The sequence below is a fragment of the Brachionichthys hirsutus genome, chromosome 23 (genome assembly GCF_040956055.1).
Source record: "Brachionichthys hirsutus isolate HB-005 chromosome 23, CSIRO-AGI_Bhir_v1, whole genome shotgun sequence".
Lineage (NCBI taxonomy): Eukaryota > Metazoa > Chordata > Actinopteri > Lophiiformes > Brachionichthyidae > Brachionichthys > Brachionichthys hirsutus.
The window spans coordinates 105,144-128,799 of NC_090919.1; the positions used below are offsets into that span (position 1 = coordinate 105,144).

The 23,656-nt window shown below is 51.8% G+C and overlaps 2 protein-coding genes across 2 annotated transcripts; both read left to right on the top strand.

The window, feature by feature from the left end:
• The first annotated feature begins 363 nt into the window (after positions 1-363).
• On the top strand, positions 364-8,046 carry LOC137911598 (sodium/calcium exchanger 1-like). Its single transcript, XM_068755982.1, is given in 17 exon segments — positions 364-585; positions 896-1,054; positions 1,124-1,263; positions 1,339-1,361; positions 1,363-1,480; positions 1,550-1,777; positions 1,856-2,248; positions 2,396-2,506; positions 2,572-2,724; positions 3,089-3,185; positions 3,251-3,442; positions 3,505-3,697; positions 4,443-4,549; positions 4,631-4,755; positions 5,247-5,346; positions 5,581-5,853; positions 6,055-8,046. Coding segments are annotated over 16 exon segments (2,757 nt in total). The 5' UTR covers positions 364-585; positions 896-930; the 3' UTR covers positions 6,435-8,046.
• Positions 8,047-16,393: 8,347 nt separating this feature from the next.
• Positions 16,394-21,791, top strand: slc25a11 (solute carrier family 25 member 11). Its single transcript, XM_068755722.1, has 9 exons — positions 16,394-16,516; positions 18,833-18,985; positions 19,068-19,185; positions 19,381-19,469; positions 19,547-19,637; positions 19,989-20,079; positions 20,147-20,246; positions 20,318-20,369; positions 20,441-21,791. The coding sequence occupies exons 1-9, from the start codon at positions 16,452-16,454 to the stop codon at positions 20,594-20,596; spliced, it is 915 nt and encodes a 304-aa protein (XP_068611823.1). The 5' UTR covers positions 16,394-16,451; the 3' UTR covers positions 20,597-21,791.
• Positions 21,792-23,656: the final 1,865 nt, after the last annotated feature.

Consider the following 23,656-nt stretch of genomic DNA (forward strand, 5'->3'; position numbering starts at 1 on the left):
CACGGTGGCGTGGTCGGTAGGGTTACCGACTCACAGCCGGAGGAACTGGGTTCGCATCCAGCTGTGGGAGTTGGGGTGGCGCGGGGGCGGCGGGGTGAGGCCTTGGGGCCTTTGCCCGGGCGGACATGAGCCGCCCGGGCGTGCCCCGGGTCCTCCCTGTTGTCCTTGTTCCGCTTCATTCCCGCACGGGATTCGATACCAGGGCCATTTTGCCCCCCTGCCAGGAAACTTGCTGGTTTCCGGCGAGCGGTTTCCGGCGAGCAACCAGCGCGGAAGCAACCGAGAGCCGCTCAGGTGAGCTGAAATGAACGTTTCTCTCACATTTTCAAGCAGTATTTTATATTTTAGTACAGAATGAAGAAAGCTGCAAGTCAAACGCGACTTTTATGCGTCGTCGTCGCGCTAACGAAGCGCTAACGAGCTGCTAGCCAGCTGCTAACGAAGCGCTAACGAGCTGCTAGCCAGCTGCTAAGGAGCTGCTAACGAGCTATGGAGGCTCACACAGGTGAAGTCGGAGTCTTCGTCCGGATCAGACCGACGGCTAACTTCCCTCACAACCTTATTGAGTGTCTCCCAGACGGGCAGGTGAATAAAAGTCCTTCCAGATATCTTACTTTTCATTTATTTTACATTTAAGGAGGAGAGTCACTTTTGTTTTCTTTGGCTACATGATTAAACTAAGCTAACCTGAATCTGTGTTTCCCCCCATTAAACACGAATGACCGCTAATTAGCGAGTCAAAAACATTTAAGAGACTGAGCTAACGCCGTTTTTTTTTTGCTTTTTTTAAAGCTAACGCCGTTAGCGTCAAATTTCTGGAATTAATTTGACTAGTTGTGATTTTAATATAAATGCATAAAAGTAATTCCGGCTTGTGTTATCCACCGGCCCCCAGGTAGAGTCCGGTGAAGTCCCAGGACTCCGGCTGTCATGTCTCTGCTCCCTCCCTCCTCCCTCTTCCTCCTCCTCCTCCTCCTCCTTCCGTGGATCGGATCAGCGGCGGCAGAACCATCGGAGAAGAACTGTTCTGCCAGCGGGGACCCCTGTCAGGAAGGTGGGTCGGCCTGCTAGTGCGCTAGCTGGAGCTAGCGTCTGATTGTGTTCTGTTGTGGGTTCTTCCCAGGCGTGGTTCTGCCCATGTGGAACCCGCAGAACCCCTCCGTCGGGGACAAAGTGGCGCGGGCCATCGTCTACTTCGTAGCGCTCGTATACATGTTCCTGGGCATGAGCATCATCGCAGACAGATTCATGTCCTCCATCGAGGTGGGACCTGAACATGGACGCTAACGCTAGCGCTAGCGGGGGGGGGGGCTGACACCCTTCCTGATTGGCTCCCAGGTCATCACCTCCCAGGAGAAAGAGGCGTCCGAACGGCGAGACGACCACGGCGACGGTCCGGATCTGGAACGAGACGGTCTCCAACCTGACCCTGATGGCGTTGGGCTCCAGCGCCCCGGAGATCCTGCTGTCCGTCATCGAGGTGGGTGACGCGTCCGCCGCGTTGCGCCGGATGGGCGGCGCCCTCACCTGCCTTTGGCTCCGCCCCCAGGTGTGCGGCCACGGCTTCGAGGCCGGCGCTCTGGGTCCCAGCACCATCGTGGGCAGCGCCGCCTTCAACATGTTCGTCATCATCGCTCTGTGCGTCTACGTCGTCCCCGACGGCGAGACGAGGAAGATCAAACACCTGCGCGTGTTCTTCGTCACCGCCGCCTGGAGCATCTTCGCCTACATCTGGCTCTACCTGATTCTGAGCGTGTTCACGCCGGGGGAGGTGGAGGTGGGGCCGGAGGCGCCGTCCAGCTTGGGGGGCAGGAAGGAGCCGTTAACTCCTCCTCTTCCTCTTCCTCTCCTCTAGGTGTGGGAGGCCGTGCTCACCTTCCTCTTCTTCCCCCTCTGCGTGGTCCAGGCCTGGGTGGCCGACCGGCGCCTCCTCTTCTACAAATACGCCCGTAAACGCTACCGCGCCGACAAGACCCGCGGCATCATCATCGAGACGGAGGGGGCGGCGGACGGGGGGACAGGAGGAGGGGGAGGAGCCCTGGGTCCCGGCGGGTTCACCAAGATGGACATGCTGGAGCTGGACGGACAGACGGCGCTGAACTGCCACGGCGGGACGATGGAGGAGGAGGGCGGAGCAAAGGACGAGGAGGACGAGGCCAGGCGGGACATGGCGAGGACGCTGAAGGACCTGAAGCAGAGACATCCGGACAAAGACATGGAGCAGCTGGTCGAGATGGCGAACTACCAGGTGAGGAAGAGGAGGGACCATCGGCCGGGTTCTGGAGATGTTGGTGGGAATCAACGCCATATTTGTAGTTTATAACTCTGGAAGACGGTTAGCTTAGCTTAGAGCCTCCGGCGGTTCTCCGGCCTCTAAACCATGTGATCCGATCAGGTCCTGATGCAGCAGCAGAAGAGCCGGGCCTTCTACCGGATCCAAGCGACCCGGATGATGATCGGCGCCGGGAACATCCTGAAGAAGCACGCCGCCGATCAGGCTCGCAAGGTGAGGCTCGAGGGCCGGCGGCCCGGCGGCCCGCTGGAAGCTCGCCCACGCTGTTTCTGTCGCAGGTGGTGAGCAGCCAGGAGACGCAGGCCCAGGGTCGCGACCCCCACACCTCCCGGGTGGACTTCCAGCCCCCCCTCTACCAGTGCTTCGAGAACTGCGGCTCCTTGAAGCTGACGGTGGGGAGGAACGGAGGAGATCCAGGAGTCACCGTCAAGGTGGGACGATGAGGAGTCACCTCCTAAACTCCTCCTGCTCCGTCCGTGAGGGGGCGGAGCCTCAGACTGTCTGCTGGACGCTGATGCTGAGTGATGAAGACTCTTTGTCCAGATGAAGAACGGCTGGAACGATCGCTCCAGAGTATTAGCGTTCTGAGCGATCGTTAGCGTCACGGCGAGGCGGCCATGTTGGCGAGCAGGAAGTCACAGCTGGGGGGTTCATTTAGACACGGGCAGGTCTGATCGCTTTCATCTGATTAGAGGCTTCTTCTATGAGTCAGTGGGGGGGGGGGGGGGGGGGGGTTGCAGTGCTTTTGACCAGAGGGCTTGATTTAATGAAGCTGTTTTTACCCCCCCCCCCCAGGTGGATTACCGCACAGAGGACGGCACGGCCAACGCCGGTTCGGATTACGAGTTTGCAGAAGGAACTCTTGTGTTTAAGCCCGGAGAGACGCTCAAAGGTGAGAACAGCGGGTCACAGGTCGGAGGACAGAGGTCAGAGGTCATGCGTGTTGCCCTCCCCCAGAGATCACCGTCGGCGTGATCGACGACGACATCTTTGAGGAGGACGAATATTTCTACGTCCACCTCAGTGACCCCCGAGTGGTCGGCTTCCCTGAGAGTGGCTCCGCCCCCCTGGACACCAGCGCCACGCCCAAAGCCGTGCTGGGCGACAGCCACACGGCGACGGTGACGATCTACGACGACGATCACGCAGGTAGGAGCCGCTGGACGCCCTGGAGGCGGGGCTAGGCGTTGACTCTGCCCTCCCTCTGCCAGGTATCTTCACCTTTGAGAGCTCCAGTCAGAAGGTGAGCGAGAGCGTGGGCGTGATGGAGGTGAAGGTGCTCCGCACCTCGGGGGCCCGGGGGCTGGTCGCCGTCCCGTACCGGACCCTGGACGGCACCGCCAGAGGGGGGGAGGACTACGAGCTGGGGGCGGGGAAGCTGGAGTTCCAGAACGACGAGACCATGTGAGTCCAGACATGTGACCAACAGCCAATCAGGAACAGGCTGCCAACACCCCCCTCCTCTCCCCCCTCCTTCTGAACCCTATTCGTCTTTTTGGGTCTTGTCCTCCTCATCCTCCCTCTTCATCTCTGTTTTTAGCCCAGCACACACACAAACACACCCTGTGGTCGAACCCACACACACACACGCCCTGCAATCATGGCCACAAGCCCCTCCCTAAGCCCCGCCTCCTGCCTTCTGTACATATGATTAGAGCTCAAACAGGAAGTGGGGTTACAGGCCTACGGCCGATCAGCTGATCACCTCCTGGTCATCGTGCAGACATTTCTTTAGCGGTCTCAGTAAACTGGCATTTTTATCTTGAAGTAAAAAGAGAGGGAAGGAAAATTGGGTCACGGGACACAGTTCAGAGAGGAAGAGGAAGAGGAAGAGGAGGGAAAGAAGAGGCTGCAAGGGGCAGGATGGAGAGAGGAGCACAGATGGAGTTCTGCTCCAGCCAGCCCCGAACATGAATAATGTAAATAATGACGTGTGTGTGTGTGCGTGTGTGTGTGTGTGTGTGTGCGTGTGTGCGTGTGTGTGCGTGCGTGCGTGTGCGTGCGTGCGTGCGTGTCTTCCCGCTGATCTTTCCTTTCCTCCTTCACGCATTCCAAAGCTCGTCCTCACTCTTCATCACCCTCTCGCGCCCATGGAGGTCTCCCAGACACAAGCAACGAAGGGTTAATCTCCCGGGATCTCCTCCAACAGGAAGATCATCGAGGTCAAGATCATCGACGATGAGGAGTACGAGAAGAACAAGACCTTCACCATCGAGCTGGGAGAGCCAGTCCTGTTAGAGATGGGCCAGAAGCACGGTGTGTGCGTGTGTGCGTGCGTGCGTGCGTGTGTGTGTGCGCTGCTTTTAGGGCTTTACTGATTGGTCTCTGGTCTCCTAGGCGACTCCAATGAGAACAAGCCGCCGGTGGGCGTGGAGGAGGAGGAGGTGGCCAGGATGGGCTGTCCCAGCCTGGGGGAGCACCCGCAGGTGGAGGTGCTGATCGAGGAGTCGTACGAGTTCAAGGTGAGGACGGCTTCGATTAAATAACAGACAAAAGCAGAATAAATCGCTCGACGTGAGGCTCTGATGTCACATGACCATCATGACATCACAGCCTCATCTGCATTTCAGCCCGATTTTGTTTGTATTTTATGTTTACTCATGTGTCCACTCATGTCATTGTGTGTGTGTGTGTGTGTGTGTGTGTGTGCGTGTGCGTGTGTAGAAAGCAGTGAATGATCTTTTCTGGCGATCTGACCAGGTACATGCTATGCTACGCTAACTCCTTCATCTTCATCTTCATGGCATTCTATTAACCTTTCAATACACTTGGCTAACGTAACGTAACTAGCATCGTAATGATTAGCATGCTACTCACACTCACGTGCTAACTGGGATGCTAATGGTTCTGTGTAGCTGTGAGGGGATGACAACTAGAGGGTTGTGTGTTTTCTATTCTTTCTGGTGTGTGTGCGTGTGTGCGTGCGTGTGCGTGCGCGTGTGTGCGTGTGTAGAGCACGGTAGATAAGCTGATTAAGAAGACGAACCTGGCGCTGGTGGTGGGTAGCAGCAGCTGGAGGGAGCAGTTTGTTAGCGCCGTCACCGTTAGCGCAGGTACAAACACAGGCACCGTTAGCTTAGCCCGGCGTAGCGGCTCACGATGGAACGACACAACGCGTTTTATCTCCTTTATTCAAAACATATTAAAAGAGTGATGAAAATGTTTTTGTGTATTTCTCCGTGTAGCATTAATAAATCCTGGCTATGCTAGGTGCTAATAGCACACATTAGCGTGCTAATGGGTGAGGCTTGGCCTTTGGCGCTAGTTGCTATGCTATCTGATCCCAGGAGACGATGACGAGGAGGAGAGCGGCGAGGAGCGCCTGCCCTCCTGCTTCGACTACATCATGCACTTCCTGACCGTCTTCTGGAAGGTTCTGTTCGCGTTTGTCCCGCCCACGGAGTACTGGAACGGCTGGGCCTGCTTCATCGTGTCCATCTCGCTGATCGGCGTGCTGACGGCGCTCACCGGCGACCTGGCGTCTCACTTCGGCTGCACCGTCGGCCTGAAGGACTCGGTGACCGCCGTGGTGTTCGTGGCTCTGGGGACGTCGGTGCCAGGTGAGGGGGCGTGGCTTTACTCCCTCCCGACTGCAGAATGACCCTGAAATGTGACACCAACACAAACAGGGCGTGGTTTCCTTTAGCCACCGCCCCCAGAGAGCAAACTGGAGTCTAAATTGATTTGGAACCCGCTCTATCGGGTGGCGTCCCGTGAGGCCCCGTCGTCGTCGTGAGCTGTTCTTTGCGTTTCTCCTCCAGACACGTTTGCCAGTAAGGTTGCCGCCATCCAGGACCAGCACGCCGACGCCTCCATCGGCAATGTGACCGGCTCCAACGCCGTCAACGTCTTCCTGGGCATCGGCGTGGCGTGGACCATCGCCGCCATCGCCTGGCGCTCCAAGGGCATGGCGTTCAAGGTGGACCCGGGGAACCTGGCCTTCTCCGTCACCCTCTACACCATCATGGCCGTGGTGTGCGTGGCCGTGCTTCTCTACCGGCGGCGGGCGGCGGTGGCCAACGGCGAGCTGGGCGGCCCGCGGACTTGCAAGATGCTAACGTCGCTGCTCTTCTTCTCGCTGTGGCTGATTTACATCCTGCTGGCGTCACTGGAGGCCTACTGCCATTTACCGGCGTTCTAGAAAGGGGAGGAGACTAAGGTGCCAAGGACGAGGTGCCTGCTGGAGGAGGAGCCACGCCGCCATCTTTGAATCTTTTTTCATTAGAACTGGATCACAACTAAAACCAGTTTCCTGCCCAACAAGAGAAGAAGGAGCTACTTCCTGTTTGTCTGGATGACACCACAGAAGAAGGAGCTAACGCTCCATCAAGTGGAAGCAAGATGTGGATTATAAAAAGCACCACAGCAGCCAATCAGCATTCAGCTCCTCCAGATCAGCCAATCAGCAGCCAGGGAGTAGCTGGAGGTTCGCCGAGACCGCCGCTTTACAGCGGCGAGCGATTAGAGCGAAATGAGAACGAAGAACAGATGGATGAAGAGGTTCTGCTCCTCCTCCTCCTCCTCCTGCTCCTCCTCCTGCTCCTCCTCCTCCATGCAAAGGATGACCTTGCGGCCCTCAGGTGACTCAGCGGCGCGGAGCGCTAACGACCTGACGAGATAAAACCTGACACCTCTATCTGTCTCCATCTTTTAGCATCCTCTTCTTACACTGTGCTTGCACACGCACACACGCACGCACGCACACACACGCGCACACACACACATGCATGCGCACACACGCACACACACGCACTCTTGCCTTACGTTCACCTCCCCGTAGAAGTGTGATAACGAATCTCAGTCCTCCATCTGCCCCCTTTATAATTGAGACAATCCCGTGTCCTATCAGCCAATCAGACGCCTCGTTTAGAGGAAACCCCGCCCCTCTTTCTTTTTAACTTTTAAATGGCGTCAAGTGTTGATATTGTCACCGTGTGATTGTAAAAAATGAAACACGTAGACGTATAAATATGGTGAACTTAAAGCAGGAAGTGGGAAAGTATTAGTTATTAGATGAAGTAAATAAATAAATGTTTGCTAAAAACGGGACTAATGGCAGCTCTGAATCACGTGACTGTTCCGTCGCAGCGTCCGGACGTTTCTCTGTCCTTTCATTTCCAGTGTGCAGGTTTCCCAGATCTGAGGTGGGAGGAGCTATAACTGCTGACGCCGCAGGATCACGAGACTGACTTAGAAACGCTGGCTCTTTAAATATTGATCGTCTGCACTGGAGGTCTGTGTGTGTGTGAGTGCGTGTGCATGTGTGAGTGTGGTTTTTGTAAGACAGTGAAGAAATGACACCATATTTTTAGTCTTCTGCCTGTTGCTTAGCGACCATTTATCTGTGAGCTGTTGTCTCCTTTGCAGTTGCCGGTCTCTCTCTCTCTCTCTCTCTCTCGGTGTGTGTGTGGCACGGGGGAGTTCCAACCCTCCTCACACTATGTTTCTTTTTCTCTTTCTTTTAATGTCGTTCCGCCCCTTTTATGAGGTCACAAAGTGCTTTTGATCTTTTTCATTATTATATTTTGTTTACATTGTTTTAAAAAGCCTCATTATTCTAATTCTTGTGCTCTTATCGTTTTCTGTGTGTGCGTGACTTCGTTCTGTACATGCATGAACTAAACTCATCTAAATTCAGTGTTAATGTTGGAAATGTCGTCGTAGAGAATATTTTTAATGACATGAAACTCTCTAGATGTTTACAGAGACCAAACTTTTCTCTTTTCCCTCAAAGATGAAATAAAAGATGTTAAAGTGCAGCAGCAGCAGCTCTGGACTCTCATTCCGATGGAGGCTAGCATGCTAAGGAGCGTGCTAGCGTGTCAACCAACATGAGTTGACTGTCTTCCGAAGACTCAAGAAGATACTTGAAGACATAAGTTGGTTGACGTGTTCAAGACATAAGTTGGTTGACGAGCTTCGCTCGTCAAGACATGTTGGAAGACGTGTTCAAGAAAGTAACTGTCTTGACGAGCGAAGCGAGTCAAGACATGTTGGAAGACGTGTTCAAGACAGTAACTGTCTTGAACTCATGTCTTGAGTTACTGTCTTCAAGACGTGTTGGAAGACAGTTACTGTCTTGAACACGTCTTCCAACACGTCTTGAAGACAGTTACTGTCTTGACTCGCTTCGCTCGTCAAGACGTGTTGGAAGACAGTAACTGTCAACTCATCGGTTGACAGTTACTCGTCAACTCATCGGTTGACGAGTTGAAAATAAATTCATGTGCCAAGCAGTTCCACTTTTATTTTAGAAAAATCTGCACATACATGTAACAAAACAAGTCCTTTTGCAGTTCAGGCAAACAGGAACTAGACTGTCGCATGCAAAATGTCTTGAGACATCCATCGTGGAAGGGACGAGGGACGATGGACGATGGACATGCATGACTCTAACTAAACCCCATCAGAACTTGCAACTTGTTCTCCCTGTGAGAGAAATGGACGCTTGTGGGCCTGCCCAGTCATCCACTGCATCACCTCGGGAACAGAGGGGGGGGGGGGGGGGGGGTCCCGCCATCCTCATCTTCTGATTGTGCATCTTTAAAAGTAAAGGAAATATAAGTGTCCTGGTAGGAAGTGACTAACATACAAAGTCGTATTTTTAAATCAGGTAAGTGATGTGCTTCACATGTGATTTGTTCAGTAAACAAAAAGGCAAACTACAACAATCATACTGATGAAACGTATTACTGTACTCAATTTATTTTAATTCCCAATTATGAGGCATTTAATCTGTACTTCAAACATCCAAGACACGCCTAACGTAGCGGAAGCTACATTCAACCTCTTTCAAGGACCAGAACTTCTGTAAAATGATTTGCATACCTCCAAGTTCAAGGAGCTAATCCTGCAAATACTCAAACATTCTAGACTCCTGCAGGCGCTTCGTTGAACCACGTGGGCTCATCTCCGGGGCCAGATGTGATACAATGTAATGTGAATCCACCTGAGAACAAAGAATTGAAGCCAAAAGGTCAGGAGTAATTAAACATTACCAATAAAGTTGCAGTATTGAGACAGATGTAAGGGATGCACTTTAGCCCCTCCTACTGGGTTGCAAATAGTGACAGTTAATTAGAATTGCACTCGTATAACAGTGTTCACTCACCGCTTCATAAAGTGGTGAGTGTGTATATATACACTCTCGCGTATATATATTGTTGCTTTAAGAAAGATTGTTTTCCGTTATGTCCCGATGAGTGCCTTAAGCCGTGGGCCTTCACACAGTTTGATCTTGTTTGCATAATGATGATAAAGTATCTTGGATCCTGAATAAAGGTACATTTGTGCATCCATTAACTCCGTCCTGCTCGTATAAGATGGGGATGGGATTGTGTCCGTTTCAGAAGATAAGAACAAACACGCATCAAACGGAATCCACCTCCTAACAATTTTTGCCTGTTTCAAACCTCTAATGGGGGGGGGGGGGGGGGCTTTGCATCTTCCACCACGTCTGAAATACCCAGGAAAAGATTTAAAGGATTTTTGAACAAACAAAAGTGAACACTATGTTAAAACAAAAATAAGAGATCATGAACGGCTGTAATTTTCATGCAGAGAGAAACGTTACAGAAACAAACGGGCCTCATGCCTGCTCATCTCAGACTCCAGCGACCCTTTGACCCTTTGACCCTTTCCACACTGGTGCTCGGACTCTGTCTCTGGCCAGCGCCGACATGAAATCCCGGCTAGCTTCAGCGCACGCTGGTCACGCTGCAGATGCAGTTAAGACGCACGCCGTTATCGTGTAACCGTGAAGAATAACGCGGGTCCATCATGAGCTGCTTCCCGTCACGCTGCAGACAGAGCAGGTGCTGCGTGTTCCACATCCCCCACAGTAACGCTGAGCCTGAGCCCACGATGCTAAGCTAGTGACAGCTAACTCAGTGAGCGTTTATGCTAGCAGCGGTAACGCTGACTGACCCGAGTCAAACCGTCAAGTCGTCCGGTCCCTGTTGCTGCTCTGTATCAATAATACCGCCCATGGATCCTGTGATTGGTCTGACTAACGCCCGTCTCGAGGTGAGACGTATGCATCCGGACATTTCACAATATTACACACTGCAAAACAACTAAAACCCAAATATGAAAATGACAACGGCAAAACGGATTCGCAACCGCAGAAGAGATTTGCAAGCAAAAAAAATAATATTTGATAGATAATAATAGCATCGTTTGCAAATCTTTTCTTAAATTGCAAATCCGTTTTGCAGTTGCAAATCTTTTTGACACAAATGTCTCTCCATACGTTTCAAGCATGAAGTTAGATCCAGTTCAGTGTGTTTGAAATCTCCTTTAAACCCGGCTGCAGCCGCTTTTCTGCCCATCGCCTCGACCTTCACCTATTTGCGAGGAAAATGGCAGCTATTATAACGCAATGCCTTGAGAGATGATGGCGGAGAATGCAGCATTAAATGATCTGCCAGAGGTCATTCTCATCATTGCCCTCTCATTGATGGCTCTGAGAACTAAAGTGGCCTCAAGTTGGGCTTGTTTTGTTTCCCATTTTTCTCATATAAATAGAGGCATCTTTCGCCTCTCCTCCGTATCATTTTTCTTTTTCCGCGGGTCTCTGACGTGCATTCCTCTTCCCTCTTTATGTTGTTTCACAGAAATGAAGCACAGGAAGATAGTTTTTTTGGGGGGGGGGGGCTGCTGTGATTCTATAATTACACTTAAGGCCTAATGAGCATGAACATTTGCGAGCTAAAAGTCTTGTCTGGAGCGATCGCACAAAGGACAAAGGAAGCCGATTGATTGGAAGTCAATTTACCTTAAAGCAGAAGCGCCACAGAGAGCCGCAGGAACCTTCTTTGTCTCAGCGCTGAAATAATGGCTGTCGTTCGGCTGCTGGGCTTTTGCATCACGCCACCTTTGACCTTCACGTTGCACGTCTGTCAAAGAGAGGAAGCAGCAATTATGGAAACGCTATTCCATTGACGTCAATACAAGAAAAAAGAGCCCGGAGAAAAGGGGCGCCGTCGAGGCTGTTTCGGTGGCTCGACACCACAAAGGCTAAACACTTGTTTGCGATATAAATGGCCCCAGGGCATTTGCAGCAGAGTGTCAAAACATTTTGCCCCCCCCCTCCGTGAGATGCGACGCCCCGTGTGGCAGTCAAAGTGATATGTTAAAGATAATTTATCAGCAATTATCCCTTTCCGCACATTTCGCTGTCAGATAGCGTATTAATTGGGAGCTAAAGCTGGGCCGTGTTCTTCTTTGCACCGCCGCTAGAATGCTAGCTGCTAGCGGCGCGTCTTCCTGCCTGTCACTCACGTTGGTATGGGAGGCCAGAAGCTGAAGGAATTATTTCATATATTTATACTTCTTAGATTGGCCTGAATGCAACAGACGTGACGTTTTTGGCTCAACTCGTTAGCCGAATGTAATAAATACCCGAATCTCGACGACAGTCGGGAACCGATGGAAGGAGGGCGCCAACGAGACTCTCGAGTTCATCTCCGTGAGCAGGGGTCCCCAAACTACGGCCCGCGGGCCGGATCTGGCCCATTTCCACATTTGGCCCGGCCCCCTGAACAATACCAGAGATCCAAAATAAAATGTACTTATTTTCCTTTCCACACAACATGAGTAGCCCCCCTTTTATTTTTAATGACATACGGTCACACACGGCCAGAAAGTTAATGTTCCGACCTCTCCGGGGGTCTCCTCCGTGTCCGCGTCCATCTTGTCTTCAGGTGCCAGGAAAGACGTCTCGTACCAGTTCTCAAATTCTGAGACACAAGGAAACGAGCATTTATCCGCTTTCTAAAGTCGAACTTTGTTTTGGCGACGAAAACATGGGCCCTGAGCCGGGGGGGGGGACTGACCGGAGAGCAATTGTACCCGGCACCGATCCAGGATCCGCTGGCAGTAGTTGACCTCTGCCTTGAGGCCGTGCCTCTGCCGGTAGACGGCCTTCAGCGTCGGTGGAGAATCCGTCTCCGTCGCTAAACCACAGAGACCCAAACGTCCGTAACGTGTGTAACGTCTCAGAGCTCCTCGTACTGCTGTCTGGTCGCCGCGGTGCCGTCGACCTGTCTCTTGACGGCGTTCACCTCCTCGCCGAGCTGTCGGAGGAGGTCCCGGCGTTCCAGCAGCGCCGCTTTGCTCTCCTTAAAGACGGCGCTAATCTCGCTGCCTTGTCCGACCTTAAAACACTCAAAGGCTTCGTCTTCGGGCGGAGGAGAGCTGGACAGAGGCCGACCGGTCAAGCTGAGCTGCACGTTAGCGCGGGATAAAAGGGACCGCAGTCCTACCTGTTCCCCGGGTGGGCGGGCTCTATGTGAGGTCCCGGTGGTTCCGGTACGTCCAGGTTCTCCACGTCGGGTTCTTCTGGCTCTTGTTCCTGTTCAGCCGTCTGGACAGAACTCGGCTTTGACTTGGAGACGCTCTTTAAGGGCTTCTTCGGAACCGGACTCCCCTCCCCCCGCCTCTTATTACAGCAGAGGTCGGACCTCCCGGACCCGAGACCCGGATTCTACCGGACATGGTTCTGCTCCCGTTCCATCACTCACCCAGACTTCTTGGTCTTACAGGTCACAACTAGTCAAATTAATTCCAGAAATTTGACGCTAACGGCGTTGCTTTAAAATAATAATAATAATAAAAAAAATAAAAAAACGGCGTTAGCTCAGTCTCTTAAATGTTTTTGACTCGCTAATTAGCGGTCATTCGCGTTTAATGGGGGGAAACACAGATTCAGGTTAGCTTAGTTTAATCATGTAGCCAAAGAAAATGTAAAATGAATGAAAAGTAAGATATCTGGAAGGACTTTTATTCACCTGCCCGTCTGGGAGACACTCAATAAGGTTGTGAGGGAAGTTAGCCGTCGGTCTGATCCGGACGAAGACTCCGACTTCACCTGTGTGAGCCTCCATAGCTCGTTAGCAGCTCCTTAGCAGCTGGCTAGCAGCTCGTTAGCGCTTCGTTAGCAGCTGGCTAGCAGCTCGTTAGCGCTTCGTTAGCAGCTGGCTAGCAGCTCGTTAGCGCTTCGTTAGCAGCTGGCTAGCAGCTCCTTAGCGCTTCGTTAGCGCGACGACGACGCATAAAAGTCGCGTTTGACTTGCAGCTTTCTTCATTCTGTACTAAAATATAAAATACTGCTTGAAAATGTGAGAGAAACGTTCATTTCAGCTCACCTGAGCGGCTCTCGGTTACTTCCGCGCTGGTTTCCGCTCGCCGGAAACCGCTCGCCGGAAACCAAGGGCAAGTTTCCTGGCAGGGGGGCAAAATGGCCCTGGTATCGAATCCCGTACGGGAATGAAGCGGAACAAGGACAACAGGGAGGACCCGGGGCACGCCCGGGCGAGCTATACTCGCCCGGGCAAAGGCCCCAAGGCCTCACCCCGCCGCCCCCGCGCCACCCCAACTCCCACAGCTGGATGCGAACCCAGTTCCTCCGGCTGTGAGTCGGTAACCCTACCGACCACGCCACCGTGAAGGTGAGGAGACTCGAGGTATTACTAAAGTCGTACCTGCCGAATAATAAGTTGCTATCTCAGACCACAGCGTGTTGTTGTGTTGTTGTGATCAGCTGATTGATCCGGTCGTTCTTATTGGATCAGCTGATTGATCCGGTCGTTCTTGTTGGATCAGCTGATTGATCCGGGTGTTCTTATTGGATCAGCTGATTGATCCGGTCGTTCTTATTGGATCAGCTGATTGATCCGGTCGTTCTTATTGGATCAGCTGATTGATCCGGTCGTTCTTATTGGATCAGCTGATTGATCCGGTCGTTCTTGTTGGATCAGCTGATTGATCCGGTGGTTCTTATTGGATCAGCTGATTGATCCGGTCGTTCTTATTGGATCAGCTGATTGATCCGGTCGTTCTTATTGGATCAGCTGATTGATCCGGTCGTTCTTATTGGATCAGCTGATTGATCCGGTGGTTCTTATTGGATCAGCTGATTGATCCGGTCGTTCTTATTGGATCAGCTGATTGATCCGGTCGTTCTTATTGGATCAGCTGATTGATCCGGTGGTTCTTATTGGATCAGCTGATTGATCCGGTCGTTCTTATTGGATCAGCTGATTGATCCGGTCGTTCTTATTGGATCAGCTGATTGATCCGGTCGTTCTTATTGGATCAGCTGATTGATCCGGTCGTTCTTCCCCTCTGCTGGAGAGAGACTGACTTTGGGTGTGAGAGGCGTTGTGTGTGTGACACTCCGTTCATGTCACTGTGTGTAGTTGTGATGGTGAGATGAAGCCTAAACTACAGCCTGCCTCCGCATTCGGCCCCTAAATGTTTACCCCCCCCCCCATCACTGACCCCGGCCCCCCATCAGAGAAGGGAAAGTGACGTGGCCCTCACAGGAAAAGGTTTGGGGACTCCTGCTTTAGAGCATGTCTGATTTTCCGAGTCCATTTTAACCTTCTGAATAATTTCCTGGTATGGAAATCTCTCAGTGCAAAACAAAATCAGTTTGTCCAGCGTTGTGAAGGTAGCGAGTGAAGCCATCGGCTCACAGCAGCTTTCCTCGGCTGAGACCTTTGACCAGCAGGTGTCGCCGAAGGCACGGTCGGTTCTGTCCCCCTCGGATCAGCCTCTCTTGGAGGAGTTTGCTCTCCTACGCTCTGGGCGGAGGTACAAGCTCCCCAGAATAAAGAGCAACAGATTTAAATTTTCGTTTGTCTCGAGTGCAATAAATGTTCTTAACCTGCACTAACCTTCACTGGTCTGCTCTGCTCAGCAGCACTTTATTCATTAGGGCCTCCATCCCAGAGATAGGACAGATTTATTGATCTGTTGTTGTTGTTGTTGTTGTTGTTGTTGTTGTGACCTCTGCTGCAAAGCAAATTTCCCCTCGTGGGACAATAAAGCTCTGAACTGAACTGGGTAACGGTGGGCCCGGCAGGGACAAAGAACCCCGGGCTGGGGGGGGGGACGGAGGCGGGGCTTTGGGGTCAGACTCTATGGCTATGGCTGGAGGTGGGGGGGGGGCGAGCACCGGAACAGGATCCGACATCCGGCTGGATCCTGGACCTGGTTCTGGTGGGTCTGGACAAGGCAACGGTGGAGTGGGAGGACGCAGGACCGGACAGGGGCCACCTGAACCGTGGGCGTGGTTTGGGGGACCAGGTGAGGCATCAACAGGTCCAACATCTGAAGGTACCGAGACGGCCAGACCCGGTCCTGGAGCTTGGACGGGGGTTGTAGGTACTGGGACTGGCAGAAGACGAGCATTCTGGGGTTCAGCAGAACCCGGTACCAGGTCCAAAGAGGACCGGGTTCTGGGGACGCCGGTCTGGGCTGTTGGGCTCGAAGGATCCGACTTCAGAGTAGGTCCGGCTTCTGGGCCGTAAAACGGGCCCCTGATGGAGGGGGGCGCCGGTCCAACAACACCTGGACTGTGGGCGGTCCTCGGCCTGCAGGTGCAACCAACAGGAGGCGCCGGGCAGAAAGGGGAGGCGGCCTGAGTGACACCCGCCACAGAACCAGCCTGGGAATCCAGAACGCTGGGCTCCGGGGTCCCGGCAGCATCTTCCTCACCGCTCGTCTTCCTCTGCGTGTCACCAGCGGCGCCGGTCTCTATGGCAACGTCAGGAGTGAGGGGCGTGGCTTCATCAGGCGTAGAGGCATGGCTCGTGTCAGTCTCATACGTGACAGGCGCTGACAAGGAGGAGCTACATGGAGAGGAGGGGCAGCAGGAGTCACAGGAGCAGCTGGAGCTGGAGGAGAGACACGCCCTCATTATTCACCAGGACCAGACCCGGAACCAGGACCAGGACCAGGACCAGAACCCGGGACCGGGACCAGGACCAGAACCAGAACCCGGGACCAGGACCAGAACCCGGGACCAGGACCAGGACCAGGACCAGAAACCGGGACCAGGACCAGGACCAGAACCCGGATTTGATAAAATGATCAAAGCTTTGGCCCCATCTCATTTGCTTTTGGTCCAATATTTTTGGAGCTTGTTCTTATCAGGAAGGAGCGGGTCTCTAATATTAGCTGTATGAACTAATCTCCCGAATTTACGAGCTAGTAACGGGTCCTTGAACGCAGCGCGCTCGTCGCCCTCGCCTCCTGATTGGTCCGCTGGGCTCCGCGTATCCGGTTCCACAGTCACCTTGCAGGCTTGCACAGGTTTCTGCTGCCGCCGTCCTGCTCGAAGCTCGTCGGGCCGCAGCGACCGGGAGGAAACATGGTGGAGCGGAAGCCCAAGACCTCCCCGAAGGCCATCAAGTTCCTGTTCGGGGGCCTGGCCGGGTAGGTGCTGCAACTAGCTCACATGCTAATGTCAGGGACCGCTAACAGCTACAAGCTAGTACTGGGTCAAACCCAGCTGGTAGCAGGTATGACGTTGTCTGTCCTGATCAATTGCGTCTCAAAATAGTCTCTTTGTAACTGTGGTAGAATAGACTACTGAACGGCACGCCCCTTTATAACAGGCGAAGCTAGCTGTATCCGGCTACTTCCGCTCCTTTCATGTTCGAAGGAAGTTTATTATTAATCTTCTACTTTCAACGCTAAAATGTCGAACCATTCTGATAACAGGCTAACGGTGGCCGGGCTAGTGTTTGCGTCTCATAAACGGAAACGTGCTCCTATGACGCTTTATTTATTTGTAATTCGTGTATGGACGTCACTTCCTGTGCCCCCCACGGTCAGACTTTTCAGTCACGTTAGCAGCTAAGCTAACGCTCGCCGGCTAGCCCTCCGCGGTGTAAACGGCTCGGGAGGTCAGAGGGCATTAGCATGCTCGCTGCGCGCTAGCGCTCTGCTTATGTAAAAGCTAAGGTCTTAGCGCATTTACACTTCCTGTCACGTGTCAACGAGTGTATAATGATTACATAGGTGTTATATGCAAAGCATTACATACATGATACAAATATTTAAAGTCTTTGAAGCCTTTTTGTTCAATGAACCGCTAATTAATTTTACATTCGCTAAACTATCATTATAAAAATATTTGAATGCCGGTCTTTGCCTATCATTAACACTTGTGGATATAGAACTTTGCTAATAAAATTAAGACGTTTCTAATAAAAATATTATTTTTACTTCTGAAAAACAAAATACAAAATGTTTCCATTTTAAGGAGATTCTTGTAGAGTTTACGGATGATGAAGCTGCTGCAGCGCGTTGTTCTCTACCTGCCTTTACTCTGTTTGATTATTAATTATGCATCTGTACCAACATTACCCAAGATATTGATTGGTGATTGCAATCTAGATAGATTACAATCACCAATCAATTGTCTTTCCTCTGAAATAGACTGATTAGTCGAGGTTGTCATGGTTACTGCAGAGACGAGGCGTGGGTCCACCTCACGAGCATCCTGTACGTTGGTCAAAGCACACAGATTTATGAAACGACCAATCCTGCCAAAAGTTAAACACCTTTCAGGATTATAAATGGATCTCAGATGGAGGAGGATCGATGATGAGACCGTAGAACATTTATCTTACTCGCGCCCTGCATCACTGGTTGTGGTCAGACAAAGAATTGATGATGCTCCATGTTTGGATCACATCATATTGTGTTTCATGTGGATCGTTTGGCCTCATCTGTTTCAGATATAATAAACATAATGGTGTTACTGGGTAAATATCGTATTTATCAATTAATTTTAAACGTTTGCATTGTGCCTTGAAAAATGGGAAAAACCCAAAACTGCTCGAGTTAACAGACCGTCGTATATAGTTTTAGGTCGAATGTTGTGCTGCGCCTCGTTTAGTTTTGTCACGTCCAGTATTTGAACTAAGATATTTCTATATTTGCTATCCTCACTGAAAACCTGCATCTTCATTTGTTCAATAAAGAAGATGATCAGTGACGACGTTCTTTATGTGCGGCGTCTAGAATCGATCAGTAGAATATGATCTGCCTTTAGTGTGTGGGGGGGCTCAACTAGCCGTTAACTACTATTAACTAGCGTTCTTGACTAGCCTCGGCCTCGTTGGGAAACACGTTCATGACAAAGGCTACAGTTAGCATGCGGTTATTAGGCTGGACGCTTCTGGGTCAGCAGCAGCCCGGTTCTGGTTCTGTCTGGCCCTCCCTCTGCACCTCTGACGGTACCTGTCTGTCTCTCAGGATGGGTTAGGGTTAGCAGCCCGGTTCTGGTTCTGTCTGGCCCTCCCTCTGCACCTCTGACGGTACCCGTCTGTCTCTCAGGATGGGTTAGGGTTAGCAGCCCGGTTCTGGTTCTGTCTGGCCCTCCCTCTGCACCTCTGACGGTACCTGTCTGTCTCTCAGGATGGGTTAGGGTTAGCAGCCCGGTTCTGGTTCTGTCTGGCCCTCCCTCTGCACCTCTGACGGTACCTGTCTGTCTCTCAGGATGGGTTAGGGTTAGCAGCCCGGTTCTGGTTCTGTCTGGCCCTCCCTCTGCACCTCTGACGGTACCTGTCTGTCTCTCAGGATGGGTTAGGGTTAGCAGCCCGGTTCTGGTTCTGTCTGGCCCTCCCTCTGCACCTCTGACGGTACCTGTCTGTCTCTCAGGATGGGTTAGGGTTAGCAGCCCGGTTCTGGTTCTGTCTGGCCCTCCCTCTGCACCTCTGACGGTACCTGTCTGTCTCTCAGGATGGGTGCGACCGTGTTTGTGCAGCCACTGGACCTGGTGAAGAACCGGATGCAGCTCAGCGGTCAGGGGACGAAGGCCCGAGAGTACAAGACCAGTTTCCACGCTCTGTTCTCCATCCTGAGGACGGAGGGGGTCAGCGGCATCTACACCGGGTACTCGTACTACGTCTGGTACTGCACCTGTACACCATCCGGTGCTTCACCTGTACCTGACGGGCGTGCTCTGTGTCGTCAGGTTGTCGGCCGGTTTGTTGCGTCAGGCGACGTACACGACGACTCGTCTGGGAATCTACACCGTCCTGTTCGAGAAGATGACCGGGGCTGATGGGAGACCGCCCAGTTTCATCCTCAAGGTGCTCCGCCCCTTTCCTCCCTGAGCCAATCAGGATCAGGCTGCAGAAAATCATTCTAAAAAGTACCTGACCAGATTTTATCATTCAGCAGCAAGAAGGTTGAGGGTTCGATTCCTTTGTGAGGACTCACCTGTAGACGGACACACAGGGTTAGAGGTCGGGGCTGGTTTTAAAGTGCTCCGTCTCCCCCTGCAGGCTCTGATCGGTATGACGGCGGGGGCGATAGGAGCGTTTGTTGGTACGCCAGCAGAGGTCGCACTGATCAGGATGACGGCTGACGGACGGTGAGACAGGTCTCCTAATGTTGGTTGTCAGGGCAACGGCTCTGTGGACAGCAAGATGAGCTTTTGTGTCCGTCCAGGCTCCCGGTGGTCCAGAGGAGAGGCTACAGCAACGTTTTTAACGCGCTGATCCGAATCACCAGGGAAGAAGGCGTCGCCACGCTGTGGAGGGTGAGCCTGGACGCCGCCCACACAGAGAGAGAGAGGGAGAGACTTAAGATCACCTGTGATTACTGTCACAGGTGATCTGCGTTAGCTGCAGTGCTACATGTATTAGCATATCTCCGTAAGATAATATTAATGATCAATGATTCAAAACAATTCAAGCAACTTTCCTTCTGATGGAGAAGAGTAAAAAGAATCAACTAGTTTGATTGGAGACGTTTCACCTTCATCCGAGAGTCTTCCTCGGTTCCGACCGACTGGTAGAGGTACTTGTACTTCTCTGAGGGTCCAGCAGGAGTAGAAGTATCCGGCTAGCTAGCTGCAGCGCTAACCTCTGCCCCTCCCTGCGTCCCGTAGGGGTGTGTCCCCACGATGGCCCGGGCGGTGGTGGTGAACGCCGCTCAGCTGGCCTCCTACTCTCAGTCCAAGCAGGCGCTGCAGGACTCAGGTAGACACGCTCACCTGGAAGTGAGGCTGCCCCGCCCTGAACCCACGCCGTGTCCAAATGTTTCCAGGTTACTTTGGCGACGACATTCTGTGTCACTTCTGTGCCAGCATGATCAGTGGGCTGGTTACCACGGCAGCATCGATGCCCGTTGACATCGTTAAGACCAGGTGAGCCGAGCGCTGGCCCCGCCCTCTTTGTTTTCAGAAACAAACCGATCGCTGTTCTTCCTGATCCTCAGGATCCAGAACATGAGGATGATCGACGGGAAGCCGGAGTATAGAAATGGCTTGGTGAGTCACGTGAGTGACCTTTTGACCTTTGGTTTCACGTTCATATCTAAATGTGATTCGTGTCCCTGCAGGAGGTTCTGGCCCGAGTCGTTCGGTCTGAAGGGTTCTTCTCTCTGTGGAAAGGGTTCACGCCGTACTACGCTCGGCTCGGACCCCACACCGTCCTCACCTTCGTCTTCCTGGAGCAGATGAACCGGCTGTACAGGAGCTACGTCCTGGACCGCTGAGACAGAGACACACAGAGACACACAGAGACACAGAGACAGAGACAGAGACACACACACACACACGGAGACACACACACAGAGACACAGAGACACACACACACAGAGACACAGACAGAGACACACAGAGACACAGAGACACACACACACAGAGACACAGAGACACACACACACAGAGACACAGAGACACACACACACAGAGACACAGAGACAGAGACAGAGACACACACACACACACAGAGACACACACACAGAGACACAGAGACACACACACAGAGACACAGAGACAGAGACAGACAGAGACAGACAGAGACACAGAGACAAAGACAGAGACACACACACAGAGACAAAGACACACAGACACACACACACACAGAGACACAGAGACAGAGACACACAGAGACACAGAGACAAAGACAGAGACACACACACAGAGACAGAGAGACAGAGACACACACACAGAGACAAAGACACACAGACACACACACACACAGAGACACAGAGACAGAGACACACAGAGACACAGAGACAAAGACAGAGACACACACACAGAGACAGAGAGACAGAGACACACACACAGAGACAAAGACACACAGACACACACACACACACACACACACAGACACACACACACACACACAGAGACACACACACACACACAGAGACACACACACACACACACAGACACACACACACACACACACACAGAGACACACACACACACACACACACAGAGACACACACACACACAGAGACACACACACACACACACACACACAGAGACACACACACACACACACACACACAGAGACACAGACACACACACACACAGACACACACACACAGACACACACACACACACACACACAGAGACACAGACACAGACACACACACACACACACACACACACACACACACACACACACACACACACACAGACACACACACACACACACACAGAGACACACACACACACACACACACACACACACACACACACACACACACACACACACACACACACACACACACACAGACACACACACAGACACACACACACACACACAGAGACACACACACACACACACAGAGACACACACACACACACACAGACACACACACACACACACACACACAGTGTTGTAGCTGGACTGACCACACGAACGTTCTTGTTGTAAATAAAGAATGTTCAATAGTTCTCGCATCACAAATTATGTCATCTATAAAGTTTCCATCTTTAATTATTGTGGAAACGCCGCAGGGCATCGTGGGATAGAAGAGTAACCATGGCAACAGGTTGGTTGTCCTCGTGTGTTAATGCCGTGGGACGTTGGTGATGTCACACGGCCTCGGTTCAGGCCCGACCGGCGCTAGCCGGTTCTGAGTGACTCCGGGTGAACAGAACCAGGTTCTGGGTCAGAAGACATTCCTGGAAACGGAGAAGAAGAGACGACGTGAAGGATGAGTCGCCAGCAGGTCCCAGCAACAGGAAGTTCAACTATCCAGACTGGAGTCGGAGGCCCTCCGTCATTGATCCAGGACTGATATATTGATTATTTATTGCAGTACAGAACAGGCCTGGTTTATGGCCTCAATGCCAGAACGGTGTTCCGATCAAAACAGGAAGTAAAACTGAAAGTGATGAAATGCAGTTTGTGTGTCTCTGGACAGGATGTAGGCGGGGTCTGTTCCGTGGAACCTATCAGCAGCCCCTTATTAGGGGACGGTAATATCTCCAGGTGTGATTGGCCCAGTGCCAGCCCAAAGACTGCAGTACTAACAGTAGTACTACTACTGGCCGCTGTTGGCTGTGAGGTACTCTAACTGTTATCGTATGCAGTGGCGGGCGGTGCATTTCACACCGAGGCCTTCAGTGAAGTCCTACTTAGTCCGTCCTGAATAAATACCCTCATAATTCCATCATTTATGACCCCACGGCTTTAGAAGTAATGTACAAACACACACTTACGCACTACTGGGTGCCGCATCACCTCAATCGTGTACAACACAGGATAAACTGCATCAGCAATTAAACCTTACCACTATACGTGGTACTATCAGAGTTAGAAATAAAAGGGAATTTTTCCAAAGCGTTTTAAAGTCCACCATGAAGCTTTAAATTGGGAACTTGCAGTTTAATATAAGAAAGACTGCAATACAACGTGTTGTACTTCCACCACAATCACACAGCTGCACCGGCGCACCACATTATTTACACACATTGCATTTACGGTATATCTTTGATTTTATTTCGTTATCATGTTAAATAAATAAAATGTTGGTACTCACCAAAACGGCTGTCCCGTTTGAAAACAAAATCCATTCTCCTTTCCTAAAGTTCCTAAATCCAGTGTTGCTCCAAACATTAAATCGATCCCTTGCAAACAAAAGGCATTCCCAGCAGAACAATTTGCAGCGACCCTCAGAAGCTGTAAGCCAAAAGTCTGAAGCCTGGAAGCGGCGTACCAATCCTTTCCCCACCCGGGACAGGTTAGCTAGCTCCGGAGCTAGCTTGAAGCTAGCTCTCGTGAGCCGAAGCTAGTAGCTTCTCTGTAAAGGTCCGTCTTGAAAATGGCCTTTCAAGAATATCCACAACCAAATCCACACTTTCCCCTCCTTCGGCCATTGTGGGTTAAAAGCGCAGGAATAATTGTGGTTTTATCTTCGGTTGGTCACGCCGTACCGGTGCCATTAGCTGATGACGCAATATGCCTAGCGCCGCCCTCTCACACGGAGTATCCAATCACAGGCAGGAAGGCCTTACTTTCACCAACTCGTGATCTGATTGGCTATCGCAACTGTCTATCAACTCTAAGAGCCAATCACAGGACGCGTTGTTGAGTTGTGACGTGACACAAGCAGGAAGGACTTGTTTCACCAACTCGTGATCTGATTGGCTATCGCAACTGTCTATCAACTCAACTCTACGAGCCCGTTCACTCACACAACACAGACGGCAAGCAGCGCTGATTCTGAAGGTCTCTGGTACTATGAAATCCGCCTGGCAACACAAGCTAGCTGAATTCTGATTGGATAAAAACTCTCACCTAAAAATACATCACT